The sequence below is a fragment of the Pelophylax lessonae genome (genome assembly GCF_965119305.1).
Source record: "Pelophylax lessonae genome assembly, chromosome: 5".
NCBI lineage: Eukaryota > Metazoa > Chordata > Amphibia > Anura > Ranidae > Pelophylax > Pelophylax lessonae.
The window spans coordinates 510,759,686-510,774,335 of NC_138772.1; the positions used below are offsets into that span (position 1 = coordinate 510,759,686).

The 14,650-nt window shown below is 42.5% G+C and overlaps 1 protein-coding gene across 1 annotated transcript; it reads right to left on the reverse strand.

The window, feature by feature from the left end:
- Nucleotides 1-470: 470 nt before the first annotated feature.
- Nucleotides 471-12,311, reverse strand: CCN3 (cellular communication network factor 3). The gene is made up of 5 exons (XM_082259891.1): nucleotides 12,141-12,311; nucleotides 6,646-6,859; nucleotides 5,415-5,666; nucleotides 2,651-2,865; nucleotides 471-867 (listed from the first exon to the last, which is right to left on the reverse strand). The coding sequence occupies exons 1-5, from the start codon at nucleotides 12,294-12,296 to the stop codon at nucleotides 568-570; spliced, it is 1,137 nt and encodes a 378-aa protein (XP_082116017.1). The 5' UTR covers nucleotides 12,297-12,311; the 3' UTR covers nucleotides 471-567.
- Between the last annotated feature and the right edge of the window lie 2,339 nt (nucleotides 12,312-14,650).

Here is a 14,650-nt window from a genome sequence, read left to right on the forward strand (position 1 = left end):
GCTGTGCTGCAAAGTGTCCCTTGAAATTTTAATTTTTTTTAAATGTTGGCAACTATGCATGAGGGATATTTCTCCTCACTTCCTGTATTTAAAATCACACGGAAAAACCTGAGCTGGCGCAGATGTTCTAACCCTCCCTTACTCCGTTTAGAACTCCATCTTGTGGCTGGGGTTGGGTTTCAAAACCTAATTTCTAATAAATAATCCATGTTGCTTGGACCTTAAATGGAATGTACGCTATTTTCTATAAAATAACATTTACTTTTTACATTCGAGATCGGTATCAAAAGTAAGACAGACACATCAAATTTAAAATATTCCATTTAAATTACCATATTTACAGTTTTAAAAAAAAAAAAAGTCAAAAAAACAGTCTGTGATTTTTTTTTGCCTCCTTAAATTATTACTTACTTTAAATATGCGGCAAGTATAAAAATGTTATAATTACACTCTGCTTTTTTTCCTGCCACCCATTGTACATTTATATCAACAGGGGGCATTTCAAAGTTCACTGGCCTTCCCATGGCTTGTTTTTTTGGAACTTTAAGAATGGGTCTCATCTCATCCTTATAATGGTCTTCGCAGGCCTGGGAACATGGCGTTTTCTGTCTGGAGGAGGCTTGTGTCACGTGGGCAGTGGTAGTGACAGACGCACGTGTTAATGAACATCACAGGTTTTTTCATAACTCTGTTTTTGGGACACTGGAACTCCACTTGGGCAGTCCTGGTGCTGTGCGGTGTACAACATCGGCCGTCCCCACAGCCGCCGCAAAACTTGGGTGTGTAGCTCTGAATGGTGACGCAGTTTTTGTATTCAAATCGGATGGGCTTTTCTGATCTTGTCACCTTTGTGCATTTTTTTCCTTCCTGTAATAGATGAAGAAACATTTTTGTTAGGGAGGTGCACACATTTCATTACGCTGTAAGCTTTTTTTTGCCTATGAATACAGATGTCATCCTGCATGGAGTTTGCATGTTTTCCTTATGCTAGCATTGATTACACCGGTTTCCTCCAATACTCGAAACCAGTGATCCCCAACCCCCGGGTCACGGACCGGTACCGGTCCATGGATCAAATGGTACCGGTCCGCCCAAGAACAGAGCAGTGCGCCCTCAGCCCACCCATTTTGTGACAATAGCGAATGAATATTCGCTATTGTCACACGGATCCTCCTCCTGGCCAATCAGGAAGCAGGTCCGAGACCCGTTTCCTGATTGGCCGAAAGGTGAACCCATGCCATTGGCCAAGGAGGAGGAGGGAGGACTCGAGGAGATGCGGGGAGACTGAGGAGAAGCCGCCGCTGCAAATCAGGTAAGTTGACTGGTCACTGCACATTGATTGGGGGCACGCTGGTCACTGTGCATTGATTGGGGGCACGCTGGTGGCACTCTGCATTGATAGGGGGCATGCTGTGGCACACTGCATTGATTGGGGGCATGCTGTGGCACTCTGCATTGATTGGGGGCACGCTGTGGCACTCTGCATTGATTGGGGGCACGCTGTGGCACTCTGCATTGACGTCCCCCCCCCTCAGCGGGCCACGGAAAAACTATCAAACGTTGACCGGTCAGTATCGTGAGTACCAAGGGGTCTGCCTAAGAGAGGGGGCCACTCTTATCACATTCTGGAGTCCCAAGCCCAAACAAGTTGAGGAAAGTTGTGGAGAGGATCTACCTTATAAATAAAAAAAAAAAATTGGCAAGAAAAATCTGTGGATAAAAGGCTCTCAAGGAGTATCAGATATGAGAACTGCCCTAAAAAATCCCCAAGAGAATTGTCTTCAAATATGTCATGTCAAACACTTTTTTTGTTTTTGTTTTATGGGGGCCATAACTATAATGATCTGATCAAATGATTCCCCATCGAATCAGATAATGTATGTAAATCTATCTATCGAAAAGACACAGAACTCTTTGGAACCTTAGGGTTCCTTCAGAAGTTACTAGGGGTTTCTTGAGCTGAATGAGTTCTCTGATTGACCTCTCACCTAAAGGTGCCAGCATAGTTCCAGGATCAGAGCCACTTGGCAGAGTCAACTACATGAACCCAATGATCGATTCAGCTGTTTTCAGTGGTGACCACCAGATTTTTACATCTGGATGCCAAACTTTGTGTCCCCTAGTCTATGGTAGATTAGAGGAAGGCCATTTTATGTCTGTGTCCCTGTTATAGACTTTCCCTCCCTTCCTGTCTGGTAAAACCATCGGCAACTGGACAGGAAGTGAGGGGAAACATCTCTATTGGAGCACCAGATAGCCGCAAAAACCTAACTGCAGTTCAAAGCCTTCGCCACCGAATCCAAAATTGACATACATTTAGATTCATACATACATACATAATATACATCTTAGGCCGGGTTCACACTAGCTGCGGCTGCGGCTCACAGCAGGGGGTCCGGTGTGTCCCTGTTCTCCATTTCAGGGGCGAATCAGGTCCAAATGTTTGCCTAAATTCAGACCTGAAACAGAGGCAAAAGACGCACAGGACCCTTTTCCGATGCGGACCGCGGCCACCCCAGAGGTTTGTGAACTGACTCTATTGAGAGCCAGTCACACTCTCTTATCATGTGAATTGGATGTGGAGAAATCCGCATCCAATTCGCATATGTGAGCCCAGCATTAAAGGCTAAATTATGCTATTGGCCATTACCTTTCCAAGAAGCCCCTGTTTCTCCTCCTCGCAGGGTCGCACCATACACAGGCGGACCTGTTTCTGCATTTCACAGCGATTATTCCTATTGGACACCCGGTATGAGTGACCGATGCCGCAAGTCTTGGAACATGCACTCCACTCAGTTGTCTGTGTAATGCAGTTGCCGCTCATATCAGGCACAGCGACCCCTAAAGTGGCTTCAGGTCTGTAGGCTGTAAAATGCAAAAGAAAATATTGCTGTGTTAAAGTGGAACGCCTGGTAAATATTCAAAAAATAACCTTTTATACATCGATGTACAGAGTTCATTAAAATCTTTTCTACGTCTGTTTTAACCCCTCAACACCATTTAAACACATACAGTATATGTGTATCTGTTTTTGTAAAGGGAGGGCTCCCAGTGCTGTGACTGCGCTGTCACCAGCATCTCCCGGGTCCAGAGTGATAATCCAGTAGGACAGCTCCTAATCCCCCGATCACTGTGACAGCCAATGACAGCTCTTCTGCTGGGCCCTACTATGACTACAAAGGTCAAATAATGTACACATTTGTGGTATCACTATGCATGTTAAGGGTAGAAAAACATATTTTGGATTATGTGTTGGTGGTGGGTCATGGTAATAGTAAATATCCTAGAATACAGTCCTGAAGAAGCAGATCATCCACAAAACGCGTAGACTGATTAGGATGTAAGTGTTTATGGAATTTTTTTAAATATCTTTCAGTCAAATGAAAACTGTAGTGAAGATTCACTAAAACTAGAGCAATCTGGTGCAGATCTACATAGTAACCAATCAGCTTCTAACTTCAGCTTGTTCGATTAAGCTTTGACAACAAAACCTGGAAGCTGATTGGTTTCTATGCAGAGCTGCACCAGATTTTGCACGCTCCAGATTTAGTAAATCTCTCCAGATGTCTTTTAGATTGTTTTGTAACTAAACATTAATTTTATTATTTGTATTATGTTGTGCAGGGATCTGTTGGTCATCCTTGAACTCCCTGGATTTTCTTTATTATTTTTATGAAATTTAATGGCAAGGAATAGAACTCTAACAATCAAAAAAATATATTAATTTTTGGGCCAGTTTTCCCTTAATCAGAAAAAATCAGGAGATATCTAATACCATTTACCACCATATGAAGATCCACTTTGCCAGAGGTGGGTAGGTAGGCCAGCGATGTGATTACTGTGATTGGCTGTCACAGCGATCATCTAATTGTGAGCATAGACCCCTGGCTTGTATACAGTGACTGGGAGCTTGCAAAAAGGGAGACGGTCGCACTTCCAAGACATGATTGCTAAAAAGCTTTGTTGAAAAGCTACATACTTACAGAGAGTCCCACTAAATCACTGCCCTCACCAACGCATTTCGTCCCACCCACAGGGCTTGGTCACAGAGATTGCCTGTATTCCCTGTTTTGTATTCCCCATGTTTATGTGGCTTTCAATTAAGATTTTTAAAGATGACATCATCAGAGTACAACCGGCTCCTTTTATGCGGTGAGCGACACTTTATGGGGTCTCAGACAAGTGGCAGATACAAGGGGGTCATCAATATCATTAATATAAAACTAAAAGATCAAGAATATAAAAATGAACATGCAAGTAAAAATGTATAAAAAAAAAGTACAAAATGTACTCTTTTTTATTCATTGTTTTTTCCTTGTATGTTCACTTTTTTATTGTTGACCTTTTACCTTTATATTGATGACCTTTTTATCTGTACTTGTTTTGTAGCCCTAATGAACGGGGGAGTTTGTTTGGCCAACGAAATGTGTTGGTTTTTTTCTGCTATGAATCAATTTTATCATTGAAAACCTTGGACTCTTGGATCTTTGTTTGGTGCACTCATTGTATTGTATGTATGGGAGCTGTCAGTGACAAAGCAGCTACTGTGTGCCAGCTGTACGTTAATGCATATGACTGGCAGCAACAGATTACCATATATAAGTTTACACCTAAACATAAACTGGTCACGTGTTTCAATCAGATAACGCAACAAACTCCAAAATTACCATACACATTAAAATACACATTGGTAAATCTTAAACTGGCCACACTTTTTACAATCTGATGGATGTCCTACGTATGACTATTATATGTAGTAAGCATAGGTGTGCGCAGCCTATTGCATTAGGGGTGTATATAAGTGTATATAAAAGTGTATATAAAATAAATATAGTTTTTATATATATATATAAAATATATAGTACAGTATATATATATATATATATATAGTACAGTATATATATATTATATATATATATATTTTTTTTTTTTTTTTTATTTGTATTATTTTATTTTTGTATTATTTTATTCAAATTTATTTTCATATTATTCTTACAATTTTATTTTTTTATATTTTTTAAAAATTTTTAAGAGCCTTGTTGGGGGGCTTTGGTGAAATATCAGCAGGGTGATTAGAGTATGCCCAGGCACACTCAGCTCACCCTCAACGCACGCCTATGATAGTAAGTAAATACATCAAGGTAATATACAATGAAACAAGAGGCTAGGGATGATGTGTCATGCATTAACCCTAACAGCCATTCCAATTTTTTATAAGTCAAATCAATTAATTGCTACTACTAAGTGCAAATGCACATTGTTTTTTTGCCTTATAAAAAAAAAAACATGTTTGTATGGACAAGATAAAAAAACTGATAACCAGTAAAAGATTGTAAGATCCCATAAAGCATTTAAACATATATTTGTAAAAAAAAAAAATAATGATGTTGATATATGACTATTGAGCATCTCACCGGCCATTGCAAAACCGCCGATCGCCACCTCCTCTTTGGAGTTGCAGATCCACTTCTCGCAGCACTCGCCGGGCACTTTCACTTTGATTGGGTTGGGGCACTCAGGACTTGGCAGCAGCAGGTCATTGTTGCATCTGGGAACGCAGCTGATTTGCCCGTCCTGGCATGTACAGTGATATTTACAGCTGGGCTGGAAGGTTTCACCACTGCGATACACCATGTCATTGAACACACATTTGTCGGCTTCCAGGGCTGGAGAATGAAGGGAAAAAAGAAATACAGTGACCTACTGAACCCAACGGTGTACATACTAAGTCACAATTGTACTGTAAAACACAAATGTACTGTACTGTACTGTACACTATTATTCTACAAATTAGGTTGGTATTTCATACATAAATACATACAGGTAGGCCCAGGACAAAGGGGAGGGCAGCAGAGACAGCTGTTATGGGCCCAGCCCCACATCCCAAGGGAAGAAATGCTTGGGAGCACCTCACTGCATGCCTTCCCCAGATCCGAGATGGCCAACTTCTGAACTGTGGCCTCCCGTCTACCAAGTCATAGATTGCTGTCTGCCTACTACATGCACACTGCACTCCAACATGCCCACTCATTCTGCCACCCTCACCCACAGCCAACACAAAAAAAACACACTGTGCTTAACAACCCCTCACCCACTCTCAGCTGCAAGAAATGAAAAGTGACTGGCTCTCTCCATGCCAACTATGATATAGTGTCCTGACATCCCCGGTTTTTGGACCTACCCAGGGAAAAAAGTGTCCCAAGATTTGTCCCAAGTTCTCCAATGGCATCCCCTATCTACATGGACTCCACATGTTCTCCCTGTGATTTTGTAGGTTTGCTCTGGTTACTCCAGTTTCCTTCTGCAATTAAGCTGGTAGCTTAATTGACTCCTGTCTAAATAGGCCCTTGTATGTGAGATAGTTAATTTAGATTGTAAGCTATTTGACAGCAGGGACTGATGTGAATGCATAGTATAGTAAAAGCTATATTAAAGCCTATAACAAACACGTGTATTATCTCAACAGTTACTAAAAGAAAGAGTAATAGTAGTACTAAGCCAGTGAGAGCTCCCTCTAGTGCTTCCACAAATATATATATTTAAAGCAGTTAGGAAGTAAAAGAGAAAGCTGTTTGCTATGGGTTTGCAGTGGCTTTGTTAATTAGGGAGTTTGCAGCTATATTGATTTTACCAGGTTTGACTTACCCATGCAAATGCCAACATCAGCTCTGAGATCTGCACTAAAGTCACAGAAAAGTCCCTCTTGGCATGGGTACACTTCTGAGCAGCTCTCCCCATCTTGTCGTGCGCATACGGGACAGCAGGCACAGCCATCTAATGCAATTGGTACATTGGGAGCACACCTGGGTGGGTCTTCTGGGCAAGGTCCACATTGCGATGGGCATCTCTGAGAAACCACCTGCAAGGCAAATATTTACAACATGAGCCTAAAATAATTTCCTGTCCAGTTATGGATTTCTTTTTGTATCTGGATAGGGTATGGTGCAGGTAAGCCCCTCACAATAGTCTCCATGGTTCCGTTGCAACCTTTATTCTCCATGATTTTTTGTATATTGACTGTAGAACTGAGGAGTGGGAGCTTTAAATTGGTCATAACTCTTGAAGGCAGTAGGCAGGGTTCCCAAATCTGCCGCACTGTAATTGGCTGCACAGTTCTGGCTTCATTTTTGAGCCGCACCTAGCAGCTCCAAATCATCTGTAGTTGGTGACAGCTTGGTCACGCTTTTGGGGGTGCTGATGGACTCTATTAGTCCTGGTGGCCATTGTCACCAATACAAAAAATGATGGACATCTCTGTGGCTGGGGAATGTTCCCGTCCTGCAGAGGAACACGGTGCACTTTAGTAGACACACGGGGGTGCCATTAATTCTAAATGAGACCTCCATGCATCGTCACCTATGGAGCATTTTAATGTGCGCCAAACTACAAGGTGCTTTGTGATTTAATAAGAAAGGTTGGAGGCTTCCTTCCCCGTGTTTCTTGCAGGTAGGGCAGCACATATGTGAACCGGAACTTATAAGCAGTTTTCACTTTACTTAAACTAAGCTCCTCGGCACCCGACTTTTTCCTATTCCCTCCAACAAACTGGGTTTTGGTGGGCTGTTGGTGTCCTCACTTACAATGAAGGTTTGCTGGTATACTACATAATTCCCATATATGTGGGTTTCACGTGTACCAATCCATATGCTATATCCTGATACCCTATGTTATTCCTACATGTCACAAAATTGTACATGGAATTTGTTTACTTACGGTTGTAATATAGGTATATCTCTGTTTATGTATTTCCTATATTTTAATAAAAACATATTAAACAAAAAATAAGGTTTGCAGGTCCTACATTGTACGTGATGACGTCAGAGTGCAACCAAAAGAGAGCTGAAGAGAAGCGGCTGTGGGGAGCTTGCAGGAGTGAATGATTAGGTAACTAATGGGTAGCATAGGGTACCACTTAACTGTTAATGGCACTCAATGCAAAAAACAAGCAATTAAGCTTTGCAGTGTCGGAAGAGCCCCACTTCAAATTCCCCCAACATTCAACTTTAATAATCTATAGAATGGGTTTAATTTAACTTATTAAAATGGCTGTGGGCCGCAATGGAGGTGTTGGAAGGTTGCATGACCTGATCTGACACATCTACTGCAGCAGATTAGACATGTTCATATGTTTCCACTAAATGTTTGCAGTGAGATCACTTTCTCCTCTCTGCAGGTAGTGACAGTAATCACGTACGGTGACGTTCACCTAGAGGAATTTAGATATGCAGCCAGTTCCAACTTGTCCGATAGATTCACGCTGTGTTTTTTTGCATGGTGCGATTTCCATTAAAAGTGGCGCAAACGCATCAAAACACACCCCAAGGCCTGCGTCAAGAAACTCCTCAACGTGCATCATGGCACATTTTGATGCATCATGATGCACATCAACACATATCAGTGCCCGCTGATATACATTATGGTGCATGTTGACATTCAATACACAGTTCATCACTTCTGGAGAGGAAGAATTTACCCCTTAATGACCAGGCCATTTTTTTGCGATACGGCACTGTGTTACTTTAACTGCCAATTGCGCAGTCTTGTGACGCTGTACCCTAATAAAATTGATGTCCTTCATGTCCAAATTGATGTCATTCATAGCGGCCTTCAGCTCACCTACATTGTTGGGTCTGGTGTCTCTCATCTCTCATCTTTTGGCGGTGCACCTGCCCACACTGCCAAACGTGCCAATACCTGGTTTAATGATCATGGTATCACTGTGCTTGAATGGCCAGCAAACTCGCCTGACCTAAACCCCATAGAGAATCTGTGGGGTATTGTCAAGAGGGAGATGAGAGGCACCAGACCCAACAATGCAGATGAGCTGAAGGCCGCTATCAAAGCAACCTGAGCTTTCATAACACCTCAGCAGTGCCACAGGCTGATCGCCTCCATGCCACGCCGCATTGATGCAGTAATTCATGTAAAAGGAGTCCGGACCAAGTATTGAGTGCATACTATACTGTACATGGACAGACTTTTCAGTAAGCCAACATTTCTGTATTAAAAATCCTTTTTTTTAATTGGTCTTATGTAATATTCTAATTTTCTGAGATACTGAATTTGGGGTTGTCACTGGCTGTGAGCCATAATCATCAAAATTAAAAGAAAGAAATGCTTGAAATATATCACTGTGTGTGTAATGCGTCTATATAAAATATATGAATGTGACTTTTTGAATGAAATCCTAAAATAAAATAACTTTTTGATAATATTCTAATTTTATGGAATGCGCCGGTATATGTACTTACAAGCTATACACAGGAACAGATGTAGCGTATAAAACATTAACATACATTGGTAAAGTTATTTATATAAAGTTGCTCATATTCACATTCTTAATTAAGGAAAAACAAATACTGAAAATTTGTCCTTAATGAGTATGTTAACTCAAATCTATTTTTCAGTAAGTTAGGAATCATGTCTTAGAGCCCATTCACACTGCAGCGGCACGACTCTGTACTACTTCGGGGGCAACTTGTGAAGTCCCGTGCACCGCGACTTCGGGGGCAACTTGTGAAGTCCCGTGCACCGCGACTTTCACGGACTTCATATAATGAATGTCTATGCAAGTCGCTCCGAGGTCGCCCGAAGTAGTACAGGACCCCTTTTCTAAGTCGGAGCGACTTGTGTCGCTCCTATTACAACGGGTCCTGTAGCAGTCAATGGACCACTTGTTAGGCTGACAAATCACCTGACAAGTCGCTCTAGTGTAAATGGAGCCTTATTGTATACAGAAAATCCTTTTTTGTGAATTGGTTGCAAAGTTTCTATTCTGGAGATCCTGCCAGTAACAGCACTTCCTGTTTCAGATATGACAGCGCTAAGCGGTTGCCTTGCAGGTACCGGATCAGCCCAACAGCCAACTGCAGGAGTGCACACAGCAGGCTGACAACATTGCGGATAATTGGAAGGTAGTGACTTACTGTTGTCAGCCTGCAACAGGAAGTGCTGTTACTGGTGGGATCTCCAGGTAGGAAGCCTTGCAACAAATGTATTTAACAATTATTTACTTAGGGTCGGTTCACACCAGGAATCGCATAGAAACAAGTTGTGCATTCCTTTGTGATGCAGATGCAGTTCTGTGCGATTTCAGCTCATTAGTTTTGTACGGGCTGAAACGCACTGCACTGCACAGCACCAAAAGTGCATGCGCTACTTTTAGAAACTCACTGCAACTGCATTGCATGGTACTTTTGTAGCATTCGATCTACGCATTGCTTTTTCAACCTGTGTTTGGGGTGTCATTATTATTGACACCCACTGCAGATCGCAACTGTAGGTGAACATGGATTGGGAGACGAGCATGAAACATGGATTTTCACTATCGCGTTCTGCTGTGAACCAGCCCTTAGCCCCTGTTCACATTGACTGCGGCTTTCAAATAGTGCAACTTTATCTGAAATCGCACAATTTCAAAATCCCCATCTCAGTGCGACTTTGAAGACATCTGTGCGGCTTCATGCACAGATGTCTATTCGGGTCGCACCCAAAATCGCCAAAAGCGGTGCATGTACTACTTTTCCAAATGCGTGTGGCACCGCAAAGTCTACGTTGCAATGATTTTAACAGTGCCATTGCCGGCAATAGGATGTGACTTATAATGAGATTTGACCTGTAAAATCGCATGACAAGTGGCTCCAATGTGAACCAAGGCTTAGAGTGGAACTATAGGCTATTTTTATATTAGGTAGATAAATGGAGGGTTATAATTCCTGTCAATTTTTTTTTTTTTGTCATCTGTTTCCCATTGGGGAGATTTTTCCTCTCTTCCTGTCCCATAGACACAACAGGAGGTGAGAGGAAATCCCTGCAAAGTAAGGGAATCCCTGGTTGTCACCAAAAATAGTATCCCCATTGGAAGAATTCCCCTCTTTTCCTGTTCTGGTGACAATCCAAAATGTGGGATTTTCTTTCACTTTCACAGGATAAATAATGAAGGTCGATCTCTTGAATGGGGTCCCAGACAGCAATAAAACCTGACAGGTGTTCTAACCCTTCTCCACTCAATCCAAACCCAAAAAGAAAAGTTTTGCCTATGGTTACGTTTTAGGCTCGGTTCACACTTATGCGATGTGGGAAGGCTGCGAATTCGCAGCCTGTTCCCGCATCGCAAACGCACCCCTGGCAGTTCACACTGCCATATGCGATACGCTGGGGGTGTCAATGTAATCTTAACAACACCCCCAGTTTGATCGCATATCGCAGTGCGATCTTGCAGTTCGCACAGGATCGGATCGCACAAGTGTGAACCGCTGTGCGATCCGATCCTGATGCGTCTGCAAAACTCCTGTGCGTCTTTGCTGCGGGTGCGGTGTGAATTTAGCCATACAAAGTGTATGGCTAAACTCGCACCGCACAGCCGATCGCATGTAATGAAGGAGCAGTGCGCTCCGACATTACATGCGATCGCCGCAGCGGCATCAGTGTGAACCGGCACTTAAGAAAATAATATACTTTAAGGCATGATTCTCAACTTACCAAAACATAGACTTTGGGTTTTTAAACACTTTAAGAACCCCTAAGAGCCTGTTCACATTAGCGCGACTTGTCAGGCAACTTGTCAGCCTGACAAGTCGCGCTCGGTCGCGGTCCATTGATTAGCACAGGACCCGTTCTAATAGGAGCGACACAAGTTCCATTATGTGAAGTCCCTGCAAGTCGCGCCGAAGTCGCGGTGCACGTGTCTTCACAGGTCGCCCCCCGAAGTCGTGTCGCCTCAGTGTGAACCGGCTCTAATTATATTATGTACATTCTGCAATTCTTTCATTAAAAATATTGAACAAGAACCCCAAAATATTTTCATTTGCTGATAATTAGAAAAAAAACAAAACACATTTATAAATAACAAAAAAGTAATAAATAATATTAACCAATAGCATTATCCTTTTCATCACCGTATTGCTCTTCGGACAGCAGTAGAGCGATGAAAGGACTAATCTTATTGGATTTATCTATTGCCATGTAATTATTTTTTCAATAATTCAATTTTTTCAATTTAGGTCAATAATTTGGTTATTGAATTTTGCAGTAATGTTTGAAAATGCCATGCATATCCTAAAGGTGTACAGAATCCTGAAAATGAAGAAGTCTTTAGGTTTTCTGATTAGGTAGGTAATAACATTTTAGGTATCACTTACTTTATGAACCAGAAAGATGGTGCAGAGGGCTTGGAGAAGGTTCCTTCTGGAGAACATGATGTCCCAGCCTTGGAGCTCAGTACTGATACCTTCTGTGCTTCTGGAATTAGTGCCTGAGAAGTCTACATCCTCCCCATATATAGAACTCGGCTCCATCCAGTGGGACCCTATTGGTGGGCGATCCTGAATTGGGCAGCTTTCGGAAGGATGACGATTTCCAAATTCCTGCCGCCCACTACATTTCCACAAACAAACATTGCAGTCTATGGACACTAGATGGCAAGCTGATATCCCTCAAGAGGGGAAAAACCTGCATGTAATACTCACCAAAAGGAATGTATTTTCCATCCAACTCAGGGAAGTGACAGAGGAACTGATTACTCATCTGTACAAGAGGAATGCCTGTTATAAGCACATCTCCAGACGTCTCGTACAGTCTGAGAGGACAGGCAGGCGTAATCTACTGTACTCCTCTTATTACTTATTACTCTTATGTAACCTCTAGACAATGAGAACACTATTTCCAACCATTGAGAGTTGGAAATAAAAAAGATGCTCTGAATTTCTGGTTGCAGCTGCGTTTACGCAAGCCTCAACGCCGAACCTTGCTGCATTAATACATACATATTCGCCAGCACACCAAGGATCTTGCCAGGGCCGGATTAAGAGCATCATGGGCTTGGTGCTGAGGATTTTGAAGGGCCTTAAGAGCCGTGCCTTGGCATGCACCCAGAGGAGGAAGGGTGCAGCCATGCATGCCTAATTCAACATGGGATGCTGTCTCTGAAGCCCATAAACACATCCATGCATCGGCAACTGTCCCTCCTTGTCCGGCCTTCGCGCTGTGTGGGGAGGTTCTGAGGGTGCTGCCTGGGGAAGCGAGCATAGAAGCCAGACTTCTGTGTTTACAAGTGACAGAAGAGCGGTAACAGTGAATATGGCCAACCCGGGGCCTATATAAAAGGTAGGGGCCTGGAGCTGCAGCTCCAATAGCCCCTACGTTAATCTGGCCCTGGATCTTGCACAGCAGTTCCGAAGAAAGTTTTTAATGCAAAAGGATCAAATCAGGATGGGTGCAACGTTTCGGAGTCACGCAGGACCCCTTCGTCAGGCATGTGATGCTAGATGGCAAGCTGATATCCCTCAATGGCTGACAAAAGGGGTCCTGCATGACTCCAAAATGTTGCACCTATCCTGATGTGATCCTTTTGCAATAAAAAGTTTATTCAGACTGCTATGCAAGATCCTTGGTGTGCTGGCAAATATGTACAGTATTTATCTGTGATATGGCGCTTTTCCACTGCATGGAACCGTACCGGTTCGGCCCGCTTTTGTGCTTTTCCACTGCGGTACCGCATGGTATAGGGTCGGAACGGTTCGGTACGGTACCTTATAGGTTTGCTTTTCCACTGCATGGAACCGAACGGTACGGTACGGCTCTGAAAAAACAGTACCTACTCGATTGTGGTTCCAACAGATACCAAACTGGTACCATATCCCACAATCCTTTGCATGCAGTCACTACTAGCCACTGATTGCTCAGAGAATCACACCCACCCCGTTGTTATCCCACCCACTTAACTTTAGTACTACTTTAGTGGAAAAGCAAACCTATACCGTACCGTACCGAACCGTTCCAACACTATACCATGCGGTACCGCAGTGGAAAAGCAAACCGGGCCAAGCAGGGCCGAGTAGAGCCGAGCCGGTACTAGCCGGTACTTGCAGTGGAAAAGTGCCAATAGATCCAGTGCCCAGCTGGTAATCGCTGAAGCACCCACAACTGATGTGCCTATACCAACCAGAGTTGTACAAAGTACTCGAAACCCATACTTGAGTAAAAGTACAAGTGCTCGATCAAAAAGTGACTTGAGTAGAAATACTAAAGTATTCAACATTTTTTCTACTTAAGTATTGCAAGTAGTTTTTTTTTTTAATTTTGCTACTCAAGTACTGAAAGTAAAAGTACAAGTACTGTGTTATGTAGTTATTAAAGAAAGAAGTCAAAAGTTTGAACATCATATTGTTTTTTATTATTTAAAATGCAGCTTTTATTTATACATACAGTAGCATTTATTTTCGTATGCGCTGATAATACACATGTTTTGAGCTTCATGAAACCTGCCATCTACTGTTCTGGCAGTGGTAATTTTTATAATTGTAACGAGTAACTATGCAGCACAAAAAAAAAATATCGGAGTAGAAGTATTGAAATTATTGAAAAAATGTAGTGAAGTAAAAGTGGAAGTAGGAGAAAAAAATTCTACTCTAGGAAAGTACAGATAGCGCCTTTCGGTACTTAAGTACAGTAGTGAAGTAGTTCTACTTAGTTACTATACATCTCTGTCGCTGAAGCACCCACAACTGATGTGCCTATACCCAGGAAGGTGTGCGATGGGAATATGAACTATTCCTTGCTGCATTAAGACACACCACAATTCAGTTGCATTATCGGCGGTAATGCCCCATACACACCTGCAGATTATCTGCAGACTTTTGTCTGCAGACTT

Excerpts from the sequence above, each read along its gene's own strand:
- CCN3 (XM_082259891.1), bottom strand. The coding sequence starts at position 12,296 with ATGGAGCCGAGTTCTATATATGGGGAGGATGTAGACTTCTCAGGCACT. Across the intron at positions 6,860-12,140 it reads CCATCTTTCTGGTTCATAAA|GTGGTTTCTCAGAGATGCCC; the intron begins GTAAGTGATACC and ends TTTGCCTTGCAG. Across the intron at positions 2,866-5,414 it reads CGGCGGTTTTGCAATGGCCG|CCTACAGACCTGAAGCCACT; the intron begins GTGAGATGCTCA and ends TGCATTTTACAG.